This window comes from Pezoporus wallicus, unplaced genomic scaffold (genome assembly GCF_028554395.1).
Source record: "Pezoporus wallicus isolate ANWC-B61680 ecotype Strahan unplaced genomic scaffold, APGP_CSIRO_Pwel_v1 contig_11493, whole genome shotgun sequence".
Lineage (NCBI taxonomy): Eukaryota > Metazoa > Chordata > Aves > Psittaciformes > Psittacidae > Pezoporus > Pezoporus wallicus.
Genome location: NW_026635895.1, coordinates 331,891 through 351,361, shown reverse-complemented (window position 1 = coordinate 351,361; position 19,471 = coordinate 331,891). Strand labels below are relative to the sequence as shown.

At 45.9% G+C, this 19,471-nt stretch overlaps 1 protein-coding gene across 3 annotated transcripts in view; it reads right to left on the bottom strand.

Annotated features, from left to right (window-relative positions):
- Positions 1 to 19,471, bottom strand: part of KCNH1 (potassium voltage-gated channel subfamily H member 1) — a 176,625-nt gene that overhangs the window by 130,420 nt on the left and 26,734 nt on the right. For all 3 annotated transcript variants that reach the window (XM_057398489.1, XM_057398488.1, XM_057398490.1), the window contains exons 5-6: positions 13,971 to 14,089; positions 6,515 to 6,907 (exon numbers count right to left, since the gene is read on the bottom strand). In XM_057398489.1, coding sequence (XP_057254472.1) covers positions 6,515 to 6,907; positions 13,971 to 14,089 — 512 coding nt within the window. The remainder of the gene's footprint in view (positions 1 to 6,514; positions 6,908 to 13,970; positions 14,090 to 19,471) is intronic.

Sequence of the window (19,471 nt, the reverse complement as noted above, 5' to 3'; positions counted from 1 at the left end):
CAGACATCTGCAAGCTTCGCTGGAACCCAAGGAGAAACAGCCAGAATTCATGGATAAGAGCACAGGGGGTGAGGAGGGATGGAAAGCCTCAGTTTTCATTTGTGAATCTGTGCCCGTGCTTGTCTCACACACACGTGAACACCCGAAACCCCACAAATCCAGGAAACAAACTCCTGCTTTCATTAACTTTGAGAGGAAGAACGAGGATTCAGAGAACACGTAAGTAATCTGAAGAAATCCCGCTTTCCACAGCATCCTCTATAAAATTTGCTCCTGACAGACACCAATCTGCTTCCCAGTGCTTCTGGTTCAAAGAAGCTTTGCACTTATCTTGAAGAGGCAAATACCCAAATAAGATTTACTGCTACTGGCATCTAATACCACTACATCTTTCCTCTTCTAATCCCACCCCTAATACGAAATAGATTATAAAGCAATCATTTAGCTACTCAAATAAATACCCTCTGCTGTCTCATCTGACTTTCTGCCTCAGATCAATATAAGCATGCTGAACGAGGGGGAAAAGAACAGAGTAACGGATCCCTTCCTCTGAAACATGCTTCCCTTTATATGCAGTGCAAGTATCACTCTAACAGCAGCTTTCTGATGTAATTCAGAACCTAACATATTCAATTAGCTCAAAGGCTATCACCATACATTATCACTGAAAATGGAATTCAGCGCTTTAATTTTTAGCCTTATACAGATTGAAGAGCTTATGGAGGCTACTATTCTCTCTTTAATAGTATGACAGATCAGGTCATGCTTTCCAAAGCTTGAAGAAGCAGCCCTGAAACCCAGTAACAACCTTACTTATCTGTGACTTAGCAAAAAGACTTAATTTGAACAGCAGTAGTGCAGAAGAGGAGATGGCATCTTAACAGCCACAGCAGAACCTACAGAGTGGGCGTTGGACAGGGACAGAGCAATGCATCCTCCTCTGGTATTCTTCTGGAAGGGGCTATCCATCAGCAGACAGCATAGATGTGTCTGAGCCAAGGTATATGAGCCTGGGCAAGACCAGGGAAGCAAGCAGAATTTAAATGAACTAAACGCCTTAAGCAGGTTTACAGCAGAGGAGAGAATTCCACCCCGGATAGGTTAAATGGCATTAAGAGCTCTGTAGTGCCTATATGCAACACCAACACAATTCGGAGAACAGAGGATTTATAGGGGGAAGAGGCAGCCTGCCCCTTCAAAGGTTGGCGTAAAGGAAGCCCTTCATTATGAGCATGGGTGGTGGGGTTTTAAGGAGGAAGGTTAGAGAAACTCGTATTTGACTGGGGGGGGGGAAGGTGTGTGGGGAAGTAGACAAAGAATAGAGACACCCTGACTCAAATCCTCAAGCGACTGTGACCAGCGAGTGCTTCTTTGCCTACCTGGTTCACAGCCTTGCAGTCCACGGTATCCCAAGAATCTGCTTTAATTTGAATTAGCCACAGAAAAAATGTTCTTTCGTTTCCATATTTACCAACAGACTCCGCATTGCCCAATTGCACAGATCCCAGTAAGAGCGGTGAACTCGGCTCCGTTTCAAATGGATTTCACACCGTACAGCTCTTCACAGCTTAAAAGACTTCCAAAATTCTATTTCCCAGTTTGCAAAATTCATCTAACCCCAAATCCTTCTTTACAGGCCCCTATTTATTCCATAAAACTATAAACATGATCATTTATCCCCTTGCCCCTTATTGCAAGGGAATGGTAAAACAAGCCTAGGGAGGCTGCATGCTTTTCGGCACAGCTACGTCAGTAATTCCTAGAGAGCTAATTTGTATTAGCATGAGATTATTCCGCTAATAAGGTTTAAATTAGTCTATTGCAAAAGTACTGCCTCAGAGAGTTGCCAACAATCTGACCAGCAACACATCCATTTTTTCCCCCTCCCAACTCACTGCTTACTTTCCAGCTACACTGTGCTCACTTAGCACTAAGTAGCTTAATTTCCCTCGATTACTTCTGTATTACTTCTTCTATTACTTTCTTCTATTACTTCTGGGGGATTACTTTTTATCATTGTAAATGCTGTCCTTTCAGTGCTGTGTATCTTCTTTGCCCACACTCTAGCTTCTCTTTTATTCATCCACTTGAGTGAACACTACATCATTTAGATTGAATATGTCTTTCCCGATGATCTTTTACTATGCCTTTCTTCCTCTTGCACCTCAACTACTAAGAGTGATACATGGTTCTCACTTTGGCATCAGCCAACAACTGATGATGGTGCTCTGCTCAAATACAGATAGCAATTACTACTACAAACTCCCTATTCCAGAGATTTATATGGTGGTGACATGACCGGATTCCACTCCCACCACGAGATTTCACAACAACAGTGTCACATGTAATAAGTCAAATTCTTTCCAATATAAATTATATCTTATGCTGTTATGGCTGAAAACCACAGTGTAACATTGCTCAAGCGGACACTGAAAAAATATGCTTCGACTTGCCTTGGGAATTCAAAGTCTTAAACTGCATTGTTCTGGCAAAAAAACCAGTGGAATTCTCTTTAAGCCTGGCTTTTATTAAAGCTCCTGACTGATGCCTGAACACGAAAAGATAACATTATCCCCCAAAGTAGGTGGCATTTCCTTAAGTGAGGAATAATGCTAATTACTGTAAACCATTACTGACAAATCTTATTGGAATCATTCAGATTCAGAAGAGATTAATACCACATGTGTTAAGGGCTGTGTAAACTTTGGGCCAATATTTGCTTTTCCTACTCAAACTACACCACAGGAGGATGCATTGTCTCAGCAGCAGAAAGCTGAAGCCTAGCATTAAGCTGATCCATCCGGCAGTGCAAGATTGTCTTTTCTTGAAGTTCTACGGCAGGTCAAGAAAGCAGTTCATCTTTAACTGTATAATTAGCTTCCCATACAGAAAAGCCGGCAAAAACACTGATAACTTCCCTTCCATTTAGGTAACAATGGGAATTCCTCTACAGCTCTTTGTTCCTTCCTTTGCTGAATCTCTTCACGCCTGAATACCTCAGCTCTCTTTGAGCACAGCGCTTGAGATCAGACGCTTCATACGCTCGCATGCTTGGTTCTGGGTGGCCTTGGATAAAAACACTGATGTTTTCCCTTTCCTCTTCCATCTGTAGAATGTGGCTAGTCATCCTTAAGCATCTCTTGCATTCGCTGCAGTTATTAATAGTTGTATTGATTAATATTTAATGAATTCAAACTAGTTTTGTGGACAAAAATATTCTCAACCATGCAGAGAGGAAACTGGAATTTCAATTATATTAAAAGATGTTAATCGAAAATATACTCATGTTCCACGCTGCAACAAACCCAGAGAATTATGAAACTGCCTGGAAAACACAGAAGGCACACTCGATTCTGTGTCAGGAAAATATTTTCCATTAGATCTTCTAGTGGAATAATGAAGTAAATTGCAACACAAAAAGTGACTTCAAAACAGAATAAAAACCCCCAGTATCAGAACATTCTGAAATGAGGATCTGCTTGTCAATGCTATTGATCAACTCTACTTTCAGGTATGACAATTAATCTTACATCGGTGGATCACTCGGAAGATGACAAGAATGGTTTCACTGTTAATCTGTCAAGAGCTACGTGATGTGACAGCTCCCAGTGACCCAGGGCCAAAAGAGCCTGTGCTCCCTCCACACGCAGCTTTTTACTTCTTCAGGTCCCACATCCTCACAAATCAATTAGTCTCCCCCACGGTAATTGCGCTATTCTTAACATCAAATCGACATGTCGAGTTAGCTCCTCCATAACATCCTCAGTGTCTTCAGGGATGTTCCTTTTAACAGAGGATGACAGGAGGCACAAGCAGCAGTCAGCTTCCACCTGCCCCAGTCCCCCCTCACTACAGGGCCTGCAACTGAGCCAGGATTCCATTTCCTCCTTTTAACATCATATGCGGAAAACATCAACACAGGAAAACAGCAATTCACATCCTTCCTCTCATTTTATCAGCATGCAGACACTGGGTAGCATTTAATACCTGGCAATTGTTTTTTTGGAGGAGTATTCACATTAGGACTAGACCAAAAAGCCCCACAGCAGCCACGGCCACCTACCAATCCCAGCCTCATGGCTCTATGGGAATTCCCTTTATCAAATCAAAGCGACACACAGGGAACAATCTGAGCTGGGCTACTTGTGACTTGAGCAGCCAAAGCCTCACAGCTAATTTAATTCAACTGTGAAGTAATAGGGCATGCAGTCTGGGGCTAGAGACAGGTAAAAATGAAACCAGCAAGCCTGACAGAAAGGAGTTGAGTCACAAGGGAATACTCTCCGCAACAGAGAAAACTAGATGATCTGAAGGTCCTTTCCAACCCTAACGATGCTATGATTCTATGCAAGGCAAAGATTTGCCGCTTTGAAGACTCCTTGGATGTGGCACTTTCCCCCTTCATCTTCTTCAATAAAAGATCCCCTTTCCCTCGACAGGCAGTTCATGAAACAGTGATGAGCATATACCGCCCTAACCCGCCCCTGATGTGCACTGTGTTACTCTGCTGGCATTCCTGCCAAACCCCTCAGGTAGCGTAAAGCAGTCTACGAGACCTTAAACAGTAGCACAGTCATTTACACCAGTGGAAACCCTGCTCTAATGACTCTACAATGATTTATACCGGCTAAATGTCGGAATCCACTCGGGAAAATAAAGATGAACACTCTTGAAAGGACAGCACCAAGAAAAGCGTTCCTTTTTCCCCGGGCATGCTAGCTAGAACAACTAAAACACCGTATACTGACGGAGACTGCTGAAGAACCATTGGCAAAGTGAAGTACCAATCAGGTTCTCACTGTTACAAGGCAACACCGAGATGGAGAACCTAGAGAAATTCACCCTCTCACAAAGATTTCTCTGCAGAAAGAGCCTGCGCTCAGCGCGAGGGCTGTCACAGCCGCTGGTGCACACGCTGTCCTCAGGGATGCTCTGCAGGTCACATCGCCCATCGCTAGTTAGGAAGTGCTCCTCTGCAGTAAAATCATCAGCAGAGCAGGTTGCTACCACCTGCAGTATGTGCAGTGGGTGACAAAAGCTTCCTCTGCCTCCCCCCAACCCCCCGCTTTCCTTTTACTCTTTCAATCTAAATGTCAGCAACTGATACAACAGCCACTCCTTCCATTGCTTTATCAGTGCCATGGCAAACTACTGTGCAGCCCGGGTCCTTTTGACAAACAAGTGTTTAAGGACAGGTCTCGAGGCCCTTTTGCTTCACCTCATTTGTGTTATTTCAGTCTGTAGCTTTATACAAAACGAAAACCTCTCCAGGGAATGAAATACCAAATAACACCATGGTTTTTGAACTGCATTCAATAGTTTGCCTCCTTGTCCTCAACTTACTGAGAAAAATACATTAAATACCATAGATAAAAAAACCATACGCGGTGTATTTTTACAAAGTAATGGGGGGTTATGTTTTCCCTTTATAACATGGCCACATTTCAAAGGGACTCCTAAAAACTAAATTTTACAGACGAAAACTTAAATAGCAAGCACTGAGGAGCTACGTATGTGTGTCCCAGGGTTAGTATGTGTCACCGATACACAGAGATACGTCATGAGTTGATGGCACAGATCTTATAGTATGTAACTAGAAACTGGCCTGCTGGACTCCGGTTTAAGATTTCCTTAACCCTCATTAACCCTCTGAACTATTTAGGCATGGATCCCTAATGTATTTAGATGAGGAATATTTTCTTGGCAGCCTGATCCAGTAGGAGAACAGGCAGTTACAACAGGCTAGTACTGTGGTTTTAAGCGTCTCAATGTTAGTTCTTTTCCTGACTTGTGGCCTGTTCCCAAAGAAACGAGCAAGAATTAAGGAGTTAGATTTCCAGATTTCTCCTTATCCTTTTGTCTAATTCCAGAATTGCCTAATGAGCATCAGACCAGCATCTTGAATCACTTCACCTTTCCCTTTCAACAACTGGTGCCGAACAGTGCTGCATGGATCACCAGATACCCACACAGTACTTTGTGGTGCTCTAGGAAGACCTAGTGAGTCGCTGCCTGCCTCTTTGCCACCTGCTATACTGTACTAGAAAGCAGCTGAGGAAAGGGAATTTCACTTCCCAGTTGCTCCTGTGAAGAATTGCCATTGGCAGACATACCCTCTTTGATCAGCAGTGAAAGCAAGCGAAGCCTGCTCTAAGAAACTACTCTGACACAGCAGCTCGAGCTGTTCATGGTAGGTCAGATGAAGCAGCTCTCCTCAGTGCTGCACAGAGGTTCTGCTGCCTGCTTCTGCCTGTCCTCCTGAACGCTGAGGCCGGAGAAGGAAGGAAAATAAACACGGATTTCTGCCACCAAAAACCTCAGCCTCTCCCAGTGCACTTAAAGATGGACCCTTCTGGCTAGGACTCACAAGCAAACTTCTGTATGCGCTGAGGGCAGCTACTAGAGACACAGGTACACTAATTCACTCTAATCCAAAGCATCCATTTCTTTCTTCTCTCCCCCACCTCCCCCCAGCCGTGAAGTAACAACGAATGGGTGGAAGTCGTATACTGACCTCATCAACGTTCTCAAACGCATTGATGACATCGTATGGCAAGCAGGAGAGCAGATCGATCACGAACCAGGTCTTCAGGTAATTCATGCGGATGAGCTTTGGGTCAGAGATCACCTCTCCTGCTGGCCCCACAAAGGTGGTATGGAAATTAAGCACAATGTCCACCAGAAAAATGACATCTACAATGCTGTCGACGACCAGCCATGCCACATTGTTCTGTTTGGTTTTAAAGGAGACGTTGTAAGGGACCAGAATAGCCGTGTAGAAGGTTAAAATCAAGATGATCCAGTCCCAGGTAGTCTTGAAAACACAGTAATGCAAAATGATATGCGGTGGAGTCTTTGGTGCCTCTTGTTTGTACTGTGGGAGGATTTCCGAGCCCAGCTGCAGTACCTGCAGTCAGAGATTTCAGGAGAAAAAGGAAACATGCTTAATGCTTTAACACTATTCTTCACACTGTAGATTCGCAAGCTCAGTACAGCAGTTGATTAAAATACAGGTCCATTAACTCTCCTTATCACCAGCAAATGCTAAGCAAGTCAGGATAAGTGTTCTGCCAAACACATCAGCATCAAGCTAAGCACAGTTGTTTCTTTCAATGCCATTAATTACTTCTTGACACTAAGCCTAGTGGCCTAGGTCTCCCAGACATACAGAGACAGCTCCTTCAGCAGTCTAAATAAAGGAGACAGATAAATGATGGGCAGAAAGGCAGCTGCAAAGAGAAACCAATGGCAAAACCAGGAGCAATACCACAACTTCTGAGTTCCAGTCCAGCACTGGGACCACTGGACCACACTGTTTTTCCACACTGTCTACTTAACTCTTCATTCATTATACAGCGTCTGAAACAGTCTTACACTACAGTCCATCACGAATGCACAGGTCATTGGTCCTCTTCTCTGGGCCACGCAGAACCAAAGCCCACAGTAAATAGCATTACACTCAATAAACCCATTTTGAACCGAGAGAAAAATCAGTGTTTGCACTACCTGCTGGTGCACAGTCGAGTTACAATGCAGTTAGGTCTGAATTCGTAACAGCTGTAATCAGCCGCAGATCATCCCTCAGCATGTGTTTTAAACCCTGGACCTGAACCTGGGCTGGATGAAAACTGAAGACAGAGATTTCCTCCAGCGAGGTGTGTCTGCTAAATGCCAAGCTCACAGAACCTGGGAGAGCTCTTGAGGAGCACGATTCCTTTGTCCCATTTCCTTACAAGCAGTTCAGAGCAGCTGGGAGAAGAGAAGGAAATTAAACGGCCACCTTCTCAAGGAGAAGATCAGACAACGCGGCTGTAACAGGAGGATGCCTTCCTTGCGTGCTCCTTATCTCAGCTTTTTAAACGTCAATTATTCAGACAGGGATTTTTATCTGCAGGCTTTTCTGAGCGCTTTCTGCTTGCTTTCTCTGCGAACTGCCGCGCTTTTTTTTCCCAGCAGGTTGGGCCAAAGGGCACAAAAGAAAACAATCAGCTACAGGAGTCCTGCTCGGACAAAACAGCCTCAGATCAAGTTCCCTGCTGCTCTGAGCCTCACAGAATCACTCACTCTTGTGCACAACAAGGGTCAGACAGTGTCAGATCACAGTCCCTCCACGTGTGTAGTGACAACGGGAACTGCAAGCCCGCTGACTTTAAGCCCAGTACGTTCTGCCGAAGAGAAGCAGCATGACCTGCCCAGAGACCTGCACGCCAGCACGGAGGCATCAACAGTCTGAAGACAAAATAAGGGAACTTGGTACTTCTGTTCACTGAGGAACCTTTTCCTCCAAGAAGAAGCCCTGCAGACCCAAGGAGGACTCAGACACGTCCACTGCAGCACCGAGTGCTCTGCCACTCCTGACCCCTTTCACACGGGTTCTCCACGCTACAGGAGGAAGAGAAAGCAAGCAAAATAAAGCTGTTGGAAGCTGCCTTGCGGTGAGAGGAGCTGGAAGCAGCGCAGGACAGAAGTGCCAGTCCCCACTTCTGGAGCTGAGGATTGCCACTGCAACATTCGTTCACTCGAGGGACTCATCACCAAAACCAAGCACTTTCTATCATGTAGTAACATTTCCAGCCAGTTGACTGGATTTCAGCTGAAATGCTGGGATGCTGCTTCTTGCTTGATGTTGATAATTGCTTCTTTTGCAATCATATCTCTCCTAGAGCTTATTTTTTTTGTTTCTGCTGTAATATGAAGAAGTCAAACATTTTGGCAACCATTCCAGTCAGCACAGGAGCCTCAACCATGAAACACTGAACAAAACCAACCCTGTTAGTTCTATTCAGATTGATTCTTACATATACATACATCAGTTCTAGACTGAGAATTGTACCAGGCACTCCATTTTGGCCACCACTGGTCTCTTGGTACTCCAAGAGCCTGTGGAACTCTTGCATCATCCAAACTAAAGTGACTGGGAAATGTACCAATGCATTCCCCTACACCTGAATAATAGAAACAAAGGCAAGAACAATCTGTGTTGGGTAATGAAGAAGGGGCTAAATTATGGTGTCCATTATTCTGCTGTAAATCAGAAACAGAACTTACAGTGAAGGCAGTGGAACTGCAGGGATGCAAAACTGAACTGAATGCAGAGAAAACAGACTTCTGGTTTCAAGTCATTGAGAAAATAACAACTTTGCTGCTTCAGTGTTTTAAAATGCCATCACCAAGTACAAAGCACTCTCCTCAGCTTGACTGACATTGCAGGGCACAGGAAAATCAAAAGATTGATGTCTTCCCCCTTTTTTATTCAGAAAGTAAATGCACTCCAAACTACCTGAGTGCCTAGGGACCTTCTTAATAAGTCTTTGGAATTCCCATTACCACCTTGGGATCTCTGGTTAAGCTCTAGCAGTGGCTGGGTAAAGTGACCAGGGGCCATGGCTTTAGCTGGTCTCCAGGAGATGTGCATCAGCACTGTGGGTGTGAATCCCAGACTGGTTTGGGTTGGAAGGGACCTTAAAGCTCACCCAGTTCCAACCCCTGGCACAGGGCAGGGACACCTTCCACTGGAGCAGCTTGCTCCAAGCCCCTGTGTCCAACCTGGCCTTGAACACTGCCAGGGATGGGGCAGCCACAGCTTCTCTGGGCACCCTGGGCCAGCGCCTCAGCACCCTCACAGGGAAGAGCTTCTGCCTTAGATCTAACCTGAACTTGCCCTGTTTCACTTTGAACCCATCACCCCTTGTCCTATGGCTGCAGTCCCTGATGAAGAGTCCCTCTCCAGCATCCTTGTAGCCACCTTCAGACACTGGAAGCTGCTCCGAGGTCTCCACGCAGCTTCTCTTCCTGAACAGAGGAGCAGGAGATGGGCATCAAGGGATGACACAGGGATATCAACCACTCACAGCATGGGGGAAAGCCACTTACAGCAAGCCTGAGGCATCTCCCATTTCTCTTTTTAGGTGGAGGTGCCACGCTCCAGCCCTGGCTCCCTCTCATTACATCGCTAAAGCACACATTGTAAAACCACTCCATCATGCTTGCATTGCTAGAGATATGAGCTGTCATTTCACAGCCTGAATCACAGAACATCAGGTCGGAAGGGACCTCAAGGACTGTCTCGTCCAACCTTCCTAGGCAAAGCATGACCCAGACCAGATGTCCCAGCACCCTGTCCAGATGAGATGTCCAGCTGATGATAGAAGAAGAGCATTGCCACAGCTCACATCACTTCTCCTGGGAAAGGCAACTTGCTTTAGATATTGGCAAAAGCCTTGCAGCCTCCTGGACTGCAGGCCAGGAGCTTTCAAAGGCACCAAATTCTTCGCTGAAGGAAGACAAAACCACCTATAACAAAGCCTAATTATCTTGGAGAGCAAGCATTTGCTTTTAGCATTAGGCACAACAAGAGAACCCCGTGCTGTACAGGACTAACAGAAGGATGTCCACAGAGCTCAGTGCTAAAGACCTAGGGTTTGCTAGGTTGCTGTACCGGGAGTTAGGAGAGCTCTTTTGTCCGCTTTTTGCCACACACAGTCTATTCCATCCTTCAGACACACTCTCCCTGGGTCATCTGGAGATTAAGAGCTCTAAACCCCACTCTCCTTGCGCCATATATCAAAGCCAGACAGATGCAAAGACAAGCCCTATTCCAAGCTGCTCTCGCTGCACTGCAACCTCTAGGGAGAGTAGTGCCAACCCGAGACGCAGTATCTGCTGAAGCAGTCAGGTGTGGTCAGCCACCCACATGAACTGACTGAACTCAAACCGCTTGTAAAGGTACTTCTGGAGAGGAAAAAAAACCACCCCACAAAGATGAATATAAAACATACACAGCACTATAAGCCGATAAACTGAGCATCCCCCATGTGCCCTGAACAAATCTGTCATTACTATTCTTCTCTATGTAACTGAAACGGCCCTGGCTTTGGATGATATTTCCCTGTTATGCAGTTATACCCGAATAAAAGAAATATTTGTTTCAGAGTTATTAATGAAAGTATTATTCCAATTACTTATGATTCATCCGCCACCACAGCTGCATTATCTGCATTTATTATTTGTGGTAATAGTGCATGATGTTTTAATAGCTCTCCAAAGCCAGGGAGTATTATTTCAAAAGCAGAAATGACAAATTTCATCAGGGGTTTCACAGGGCTGTGTTCATTTGTTTTCTTAACATGGCAGAACGAAAAAGCTATCTTAGATGTGTTAGAGAAGGGTGAACACATCACCAGTCACAGAAGTGCATCAACAAGCGGTTATGATTTATTTTTAACACCGAAGGACTGGGAAGAAAAAGAACCCCCCAAACCACACAAACAATCATCCGTTTTCAGCTTAATCTCTCCCTCTTGTGTGTTCAACTGCACATATTTGCCTTCTCTCGCTCTCCCCTGCTTTTTTGTTTTCATAGGCACCCACACAAATTGCTCCCAAGCCAAGGACAAGGTGCTAAGCCTCAGCTCGAAGTAGATTTTAATGGCAGTTATGAGTCCCTGGTACACAAAGTGAAGAAAAGAAAGGCAGAGGTTCCATTACTGAGCAGTGCTGCTGAGCACCGCTCTCAGCCTTCTGCTGTTCCTGCATTTGTTAGCTCGTGACACCATCCCGTTTATCCAGGACTGCCTGGTCCATGTACAGCATACAGCAGCGAACGCCACAGGCGCGGATGACACGCGCATCATGCGGTGACCAGGAAGAATGGTTCCTCCACTCAGCTCCTTGGTGAGAAAGCCACAGAAATGCACCCGTTACTTCACACTCTTCTTGCAAAACGTCCTCCCCAACGCCCCTGCATTAACTGCAGTAGTAATTTAAGCGGTTTTCGTATGACTGCTGTTGAAGGAGTCAGGCCAAACAAGCCTACGTGTCCCGGCAAAGTCAGAGGCTGAGGCTTAGCGCTGCCTCTATTACCCGTGGCCTGCAGATAAGCCAAAGCAGTTTGTCACCGACACCTTTCTTCAACTACTACATTATACAAGGCAAAAGAAATGGTCAGCTTTTGTGGCAGGCTCCTGGTTTGTACTGGTACACCACCTTGTCCCGCTCAGGTTCTAGGACACTACTGGCTCCTCAGGCAGTCCAAAATAAGCAATAAAGAACTAAAAGAGACACAAATAATATCCCAGCAAATGAAGAGCCTTCTCAAGCCAACGAGGTGGATGTGAAGTGCCATGGCAAGTGGGAAAAGAAAGCGGACGGATGTTAACTTGAACTTCAGACGTTTAATAAACTACTGCAGAGATGAAGTGGGGAAAAGAGGGATGTGAAAATACAACAAGGAGCAGTTAGAGAGCCCGTGTTCGATAGCATCAAGAGATCTTTCCAGAATAGGAAGCCTGGCACCCCATGTGTCTTCAAGGGGAGAAAAGTGGGCCTGTCTGTATGATTATCTGCACTCTGCTTTTCTCCAGGGTAGTTCTATTGACTTACGTGGAATTAGGGCAGACATACAACAAGGTACCGAATATCACAGCTGGGGCTAATGTTCTTTTCAAACTAATGACTCCAATATTCAGTCGGCAATTAAAGAAACTCATTTCAGACATGTGAACTATACACTTGCCCTTTATTACTTGCAATGAATCAATTGCCTGTGCCACTTAGAGTACTTGCAAAGACTTGTTGAGCACATTGGCTTGCGAGGAGTCTCAGTAATGTGCAGTCACTCAGGTCCAGACTAAGGTTTGCTAAGCCAAAGAGAACCACCTCTGACTCTTTGCCTTGCATTCTACTGCCTATATTTTAGTGTGAACTGCAGTTCAAGGGTAGGCTTCTCTAAAGAGAAGGAAGGATTATTTGATGCTAAACCTTGAGTAGGATTAAGAGGGAGACTATTCCAAATTCCAGGACACTAAAGCAACTCAGGTTGGACATGTGATAATCGGATGGCATTCCTACAACAGTGTGTCCACGTGAATGTCTGCTCCCCGTGCTAGTATGATTTGTTACTTCTGTGCTTCCAACAGTAATAAATTTCCCAGTCTTGAGTGTTCCCACATTAAATACGGAACAGGTAAGGTCCTGTCCATGGGAATTTCACTGTCACATGTGATAACAGCACAGGCCTGGGCAGGAGTTACTTATTTTGCATAGAAACTATGATGTAAACAGGGCAAAATTAAGCGAGTACTGTTTATATGGACACAGCATGGAAGCCATCAGTGCCTTACAGCTCCAGCTACACAGGAAGATTAAGAACTACTGACAAGAGTTACAGCTGCTGCCATGGCATTCACAGCAGCAGGTGAGACAGGAGTGCCATGTTCTGTGGCCATGCTGCCACTAACACTGTGTAAGACCTTCTCTAAGCTGTTTTTACATCAGGGGGAACCCTGCTGCTGGCCCAGGAGACAGCTACAGGAAACTTGGGACAGTCTCTCCCCCTCGTGGCAAAAGCCCTACAACCCCAAGTACCTCCTGGAGCCTCCTCTGCCTGCTGCTTCACTCAAAGCCTTGAGAGTCTCCTTAAATCACAAGGTTTCATTCTCCTGATCTGGCTGCAGCGTTGCTTGTGACCTCTTACTGGCTTTACGGATGGGATGGCTGTAAGTCAAACATGCGTTTGAACCACTCTGGAAAGCAGGACAGGGATCCCACTGAAGAAGAACCGGACATCAGTGAATGCACGCAACAACCATGTCAAGGATCCTCCAGCATTTCCTTCTGTACTGGCCTGTTTCTCCTCCCTCAGTGTTACACAAGCGGATAGTGCAAGACCCCCCTAACATCAAGGTTCTCGGAAGACTAGAAACTAAGCAAGAAAGTATTCCTTCAGTGATCGTGGCGTTATCATACTTTGCTGAGATACAGAACACACCACCACAACTAGGTTAGATGAGGTCTTTAGGACACTTGTTTCCATTCCACTGTCATGGGACACATTTCACAGCACACATGCCATGTTCTGAGCTCCTATGCCTGCCACCAGCCTGGATCCCCAGGGCAAGGGAGGCACAAAGACAACACAGCCCAAGGGTTAAACCGTTCCTTCAGGGTCTCTCGGGGAAAGCAAACGTTACCTCAGCGAGCCGTGAATGCTTGTGGACGTTCTCTCCTTTCTGCACGCTGGGAGCAAGCTGCTGCAGCACACCCCGGCTGCTGGTGAGGGCACGGGTCAGGCGAGCAAACTTCCCCCAACCTTGAGGAAACATGCAAGATCACACGGGTTACCACAACAAGGAGCCGCAAGCGTGTCCCAGAAAGTCTCTCAAACAAGAAGAGAATAAAACCAAACGTCAACCCGAGTTAACTGCTTTAATATTGCCCTTGACGGAGGGCAATTTAACCGAGCACCACCTAAAAGCAAGTCGTAAAACAGGCACCAGGGTGGCAAGGTGATAAAAGCCAGGACTGCAGTGCCCTGGTATTCAATGGCCCTCCAAGAGTGCTGTTACACGAACTGCGCCTTTTGTAAGGATAAACGTCCACTTGACAGCTCCCTTCTGGTAAATCCGGTGGGCCGGTTTGGACCTGCAGAAGACACTCCAGGCTAACCAGGCCGTAGGACTAGAAACACACACAGCGAAAATTACAGCTGCTTGCAAGAGAAATGAATCTGCCCTCAGCTGTATCAGCCACAGATCGAGCGTAAGCAGAGGAATACACATAAGATAATAAAAAGCAGAGCAGACAAAGCAAAACAAAATCATTCATTTTATCCTCTCTAAACAAAAGGGAGAAACACACAAATACGTTTTCTCAAGCTCTAATAAAACACTGAGCAGCTTCTGGCAGGGAAGTCAGATGCTGAATTTTAATTCAGGGTGTTTTTTACAGTCCTTTCAAATACCCCTCCAAACAGAAGACCCTGAATGACAGTCACAAGAGCTAGTTACAGCTACAACCTTTAGGAGCAGTACTTTGCCACAACAGAAAGTCAGGCAGAGTATACACCCGGGTGGTTTTGGTACTCTCAAAGGGAAGTATCAGGGCATTTAATCCCAGTTTTGACAAATGCCAACACCACCTGGGAACTGTTGGGCAGTGTCACCTCCTGCTCCAACAGAGTATGCTCAGATTCAGCCTTGATGAGATTGGCAGATTCAGCTCTTACTAGAACCTGGTTCCCTCCACATGATGGGTTTATCACCACAGGAAATGACCCCATTAGCAGTGACTGGTTTTAAAGAGCACTCTGAAGCTGGCCCTGCAAGTACCTGTCATTACAGGAATACGGGTGGTTACAATACTGCCCAGTACTTTAAACATATCCTTGACTGACATCAAATTTGGATGGAGTTTGCAGGAACATATTTGGTAATCTGAGAGGTGAGAACAAAAAAATAAACTACATGGATCCAGTATTGGACAAGATCTTCCAGGGCACTGGAAAGAAACCTGAAAACAGAGGTTAGCATCTTCCCCTTTACGAACATGAGCTCGGTGCATTTACTAAAGGCAAGGGCCAAAATCATCAGACCTCTGCCAAATCAAGAATAAACCTGAGTATTTTCATATGCCTTGAAGCATGTTTTAAAGCCAGTCTGTCACTGGTAATTTAAAAGTCAAGTTGAGCAGAAACTGCCAACCCTTTCCAGCAGTGTTCAGCAACAAGCAGAATGAACAATTTCCATCCTGATAAACCCATGTAAGATTAGCTGCTATACCAAAGGACTATTCCTTAGAGAAAGAAGTCAACACGACAGAACCTCAAGTGCAGTCAGTTTGTACCTGGTTGAAACTCGACCCAAAGCACTTGGTTTCTCACACTGCATCTCCATGGAAGGTGGTGGGTTTTGAGGTTGTTTTTTTTTAAAGATACATTTATAAAGAGTATTCTTTCTCTACTGTACATGAACAAATCCAACCAACTGGCAAGCTAAGGCTTGAAGGACTTACTATCTTCACAGTAAGGCCAACAGAGGTTATGGAAGAGGTGGGAGAAACCATTCATAACGGCTGATCTACAGCTGCTATAAAACAAACTAACCTCTGCAAAGCCAACACAGCTACAGCAATTTACACCTAAAACTTCACTTTTGCAGAACTTAGGTGTCTGCACTCCTATGCTTTTTTTCCTGCTTTACAGGACCACGGCAGAAGGCTACCAGCATTAACATATTTTCTGCAGTGTAAATCAGAAAATCCCAGCCTGGTTTGTGTTGGAAGGGACCTTAAAGCTCATCCAGTCCCAATCCCCAGCAAAGGGCAGGGACACCTTCCACCAGAGCAGCTTGCTCCAAGCCCATGTACAGCCTGGCCTTGAGCACTGGCAAGGATGGGGCAGCCACAGCTTCTCTGGGCACCCTGAGCCAGCGCCTCAGCACCCTCACAGGGAAGAGCTTCTGCCTCAGATCTAACCTGAACTTGCCCTGTTTCACTTTGAACCCATCACCCCTTGTCCTATCACTCCATGCCACTGCAAAAAGTCCCTCTCTCGCCATGTTTCCTGTAGCCCCTTTAGGCACCGGAGCTGCTCTAAGGTCTCCCCTTCAGGAGCCTTCTCTTCTCCAGGCTGACCCAGCCCAGCTCTCTCAGCCTGGCTCCAGAGCAGAGCTGCTCCAGCCCTCGCAGCATCCCCATGGCCTCCTCTGGACTCGCTCCAACAGCTCCACGTCCCTCTTGTGCTGCTGCCCCAGAGCTGGGTCAGAGCTGCAGGGGAGGTCTCCCCAGAGCGCAGCAGAGGGACAGGATCTCCTTCTTCGACCTGCTGCTCACGCTCTGGGGGTGCAGCCCAGCACACGGTGGGGTTCTGGGTTCAGACACACAAGGCCGGGTCACGAGGCGCTTCCCGTCAACAAACACCCCCAAGTCCTTCTCCTCGGGGCTGCTCTCAACCCATTTCCACCCAGCCTGTGTTTGTGCTTGGGACTGCCCCGCCCCAGGAGCGGGACCCTGCCCTTGGCCAGGCTGGGGAGGCCCGAGGGGCTTCCTGCCCCTGGCTCCCTCCATACCTCCGGTACCCGAGGGCAGGAGCAGCCTCCGCATCCCCAGCCGGGAGCCCAGCGCGCTGCGGCGGGCAGCGGCCGCCCCTGGCGCTGGCCATGGTGCTGAAGAGAGCGCGGGGCGCCCGCAGCCCCACCGGGCTTGTCGGCAAGAGCGGGAACACGGCATCTGCCTCCCTCCCCAGACGCATCATGTGTTTAGTGCCAGCTAACGCGGGCAGCCCCTTTTACTAACTCCAAACAGAGCGGTGGGAAGGGCGTCTTCCGGGAAGAGTCAAAATTTGGTTCCAAACCTGACGACAAACTTTCAGCGTGTTATTTTCTTCCAGCCACTGCGTTTTCTAACAATTGTGCTATTCAGACATAAACAGGGAGAGCAGGGAAAGCAAGCACCTCACCCGAGCTTTCTTGCCAGACATCTCCGTGGCATCATTTGTGGCTATGAATGCTGAGCATCTCTGGGTACCTCCTCCTCTTCCCAAGAGTCCTTTTGCAACGTACACCTTATCCCATTCCTCTATCCTCAGCATCCCCTATTAGCACCACCCCTGCCCTACACGTCGCAAATCTTGCTTCTGGGTGCATAAATGTACATGAAAGAACATTAAATCTCTCACCATATATTCCAAACTCTGATCCAAAAATAAAGTAACTGTTTGTCATAAGCAAGAGACTGTGTCAAGAGACAGGGCTTTTGAGCTTGGCTTTTGGAACTAGTGCTGACCTGAAAATGGCAGGCTGGGAATGCCTACTCTAACTCTCTCCATACATTGGGTACAGCACATGAGAGCCCAGCCTAGACATGCACAGGCCCCTGTGTGATAATATGCCTAATGCCAGGCACTGAATCACTGAGCAAATGTCCCAGATGTACGAGTCTCATCTTTAGGACAGAAAACCCTCCTTTTGGTGAAAGAAAGATAAAAATGTGGGAACTCTCAAGTATCATTATAGCAGACCTGCAGATTGTGACACAGGAAAAACAAAATGAAAAAGAGAGCATGCCAGTACTAATCCTGTCGAAGGATAACTTCTCCAATACTGCTTGAAAAGACAGCAGTACCTGTTGAATTTACTGCTGCTTTTCTTCCACAAGCCTAAGACAGACACAGCCTACAGCAAGTCAGATATTCATCCGGGGAAGACAGGTCAAACAATACACTTAAGCCATCGGACAGAACATAAACATTAAATTCTAAGGGTCATGGAGTTGATTACAGGAAGAAGAGGGAGCTTCCCAAGACAAGGAACTAGGTTCCAGAATATACTGATGTTAGCCCTTCTAGGACATGGGGATGAGATGATACAGGTTAGGACTTCTCTTTCAACACAAGCAGTTGATATATCCCTACATCCACTCTTTTCCTCTATAAATAGAGAAAATATAAATTAAACTGAAATCTAATGACCCTAGGTGATTCATATACAGGTAAGAGCTCACACAACAGACAAGACAGACTGCAATTCAGGAACCAAATACAAAGCTGGATGCCAGCCCAATGGCTGTTTGCCTGTGCCTCTGCCTTGGATTCTAACCCATTTTTATCATCGTTTTTTAGTTCTGCAGAAAACATCATGCAGGAACAAAGCAATGAGTTGGCACTAAAACATCGCCGGCTTCAAAAGGATGAAGAGCCTTCAGGATTAACAGCACCGATTTCAGCTCTCCTTAACCCCATGATGCTCTTCTAGTTTTCCACCATTTCACTGCAAAAGGCTGAACAGAAACTCTCTGAAAACACCCAGGAAGACAAGATGCCTACAATGGGGACAACTGTTCCTTCCGCACGGGGAAACATGGCACTGAAATGTACCTTAATGATAAGATGTTTAACTCATCAAAACTTCTCTTCTTAGAGAGATGAAGCTTCATTTAAAAATGCTTGTTGAAGAAAGCAGTCTTCTGTAGTCTGAAGTAAGCTGCTGGTAACTCAATCCACAACACAAGTTGTTATTTATCTGCAGGTAGCTATTTGCTTTCTACCGCTCTCCTCCATTCAATCACAGCAACTCATAAATTCAAACATCTGGAACAGTGGCAGTTACAGAACCCTTGTTATCAAGTTGCTGATCCATGACTTATACAACCCCTAGAGCCAGAACAAGAAGCCACCACCTGCTAGAGCACCAGCTCTTTGTTCGTAGGTCTATTGTTCACACAGAGCTGTGTAAATGCAAGTAAATCCTCCACTCAAACCACCTTTGTTTTCTTGTACATCAAAGGTCCCTGCTTCCATACATCATGCCTCCCTGTGGTCTTAACGCTCATTCCCTTTGAAACTTCATGACTAAAAGTCTCATTTTTCCATCTGGGAAAGCAAACCAAAGGGTGCTTTTTAATATCCTCACCACTTCCCTTTCATTTGTTTTCTTTTTAAAGAAAATATTTCATCCAGATGAAAGCAGAGTACAACTTCATCAAAACATTTCAAACACTGGCTCTGCTCATATAAATACATCTTGAAAAACAGAACCAAAAGATGAGACCGCAACAAAATAAAAGAGAGGAAAGAGACAGGGGAAAAAAGGAAACACTTCAAGTTTTCCCTGAGTTAAGATGAAGGAGGCAATCAAAATGTTATCTTCTGTGGAGCCCTGCTTGTGATGCTAAGGACAGCTTAACTGCGAAATGCAAT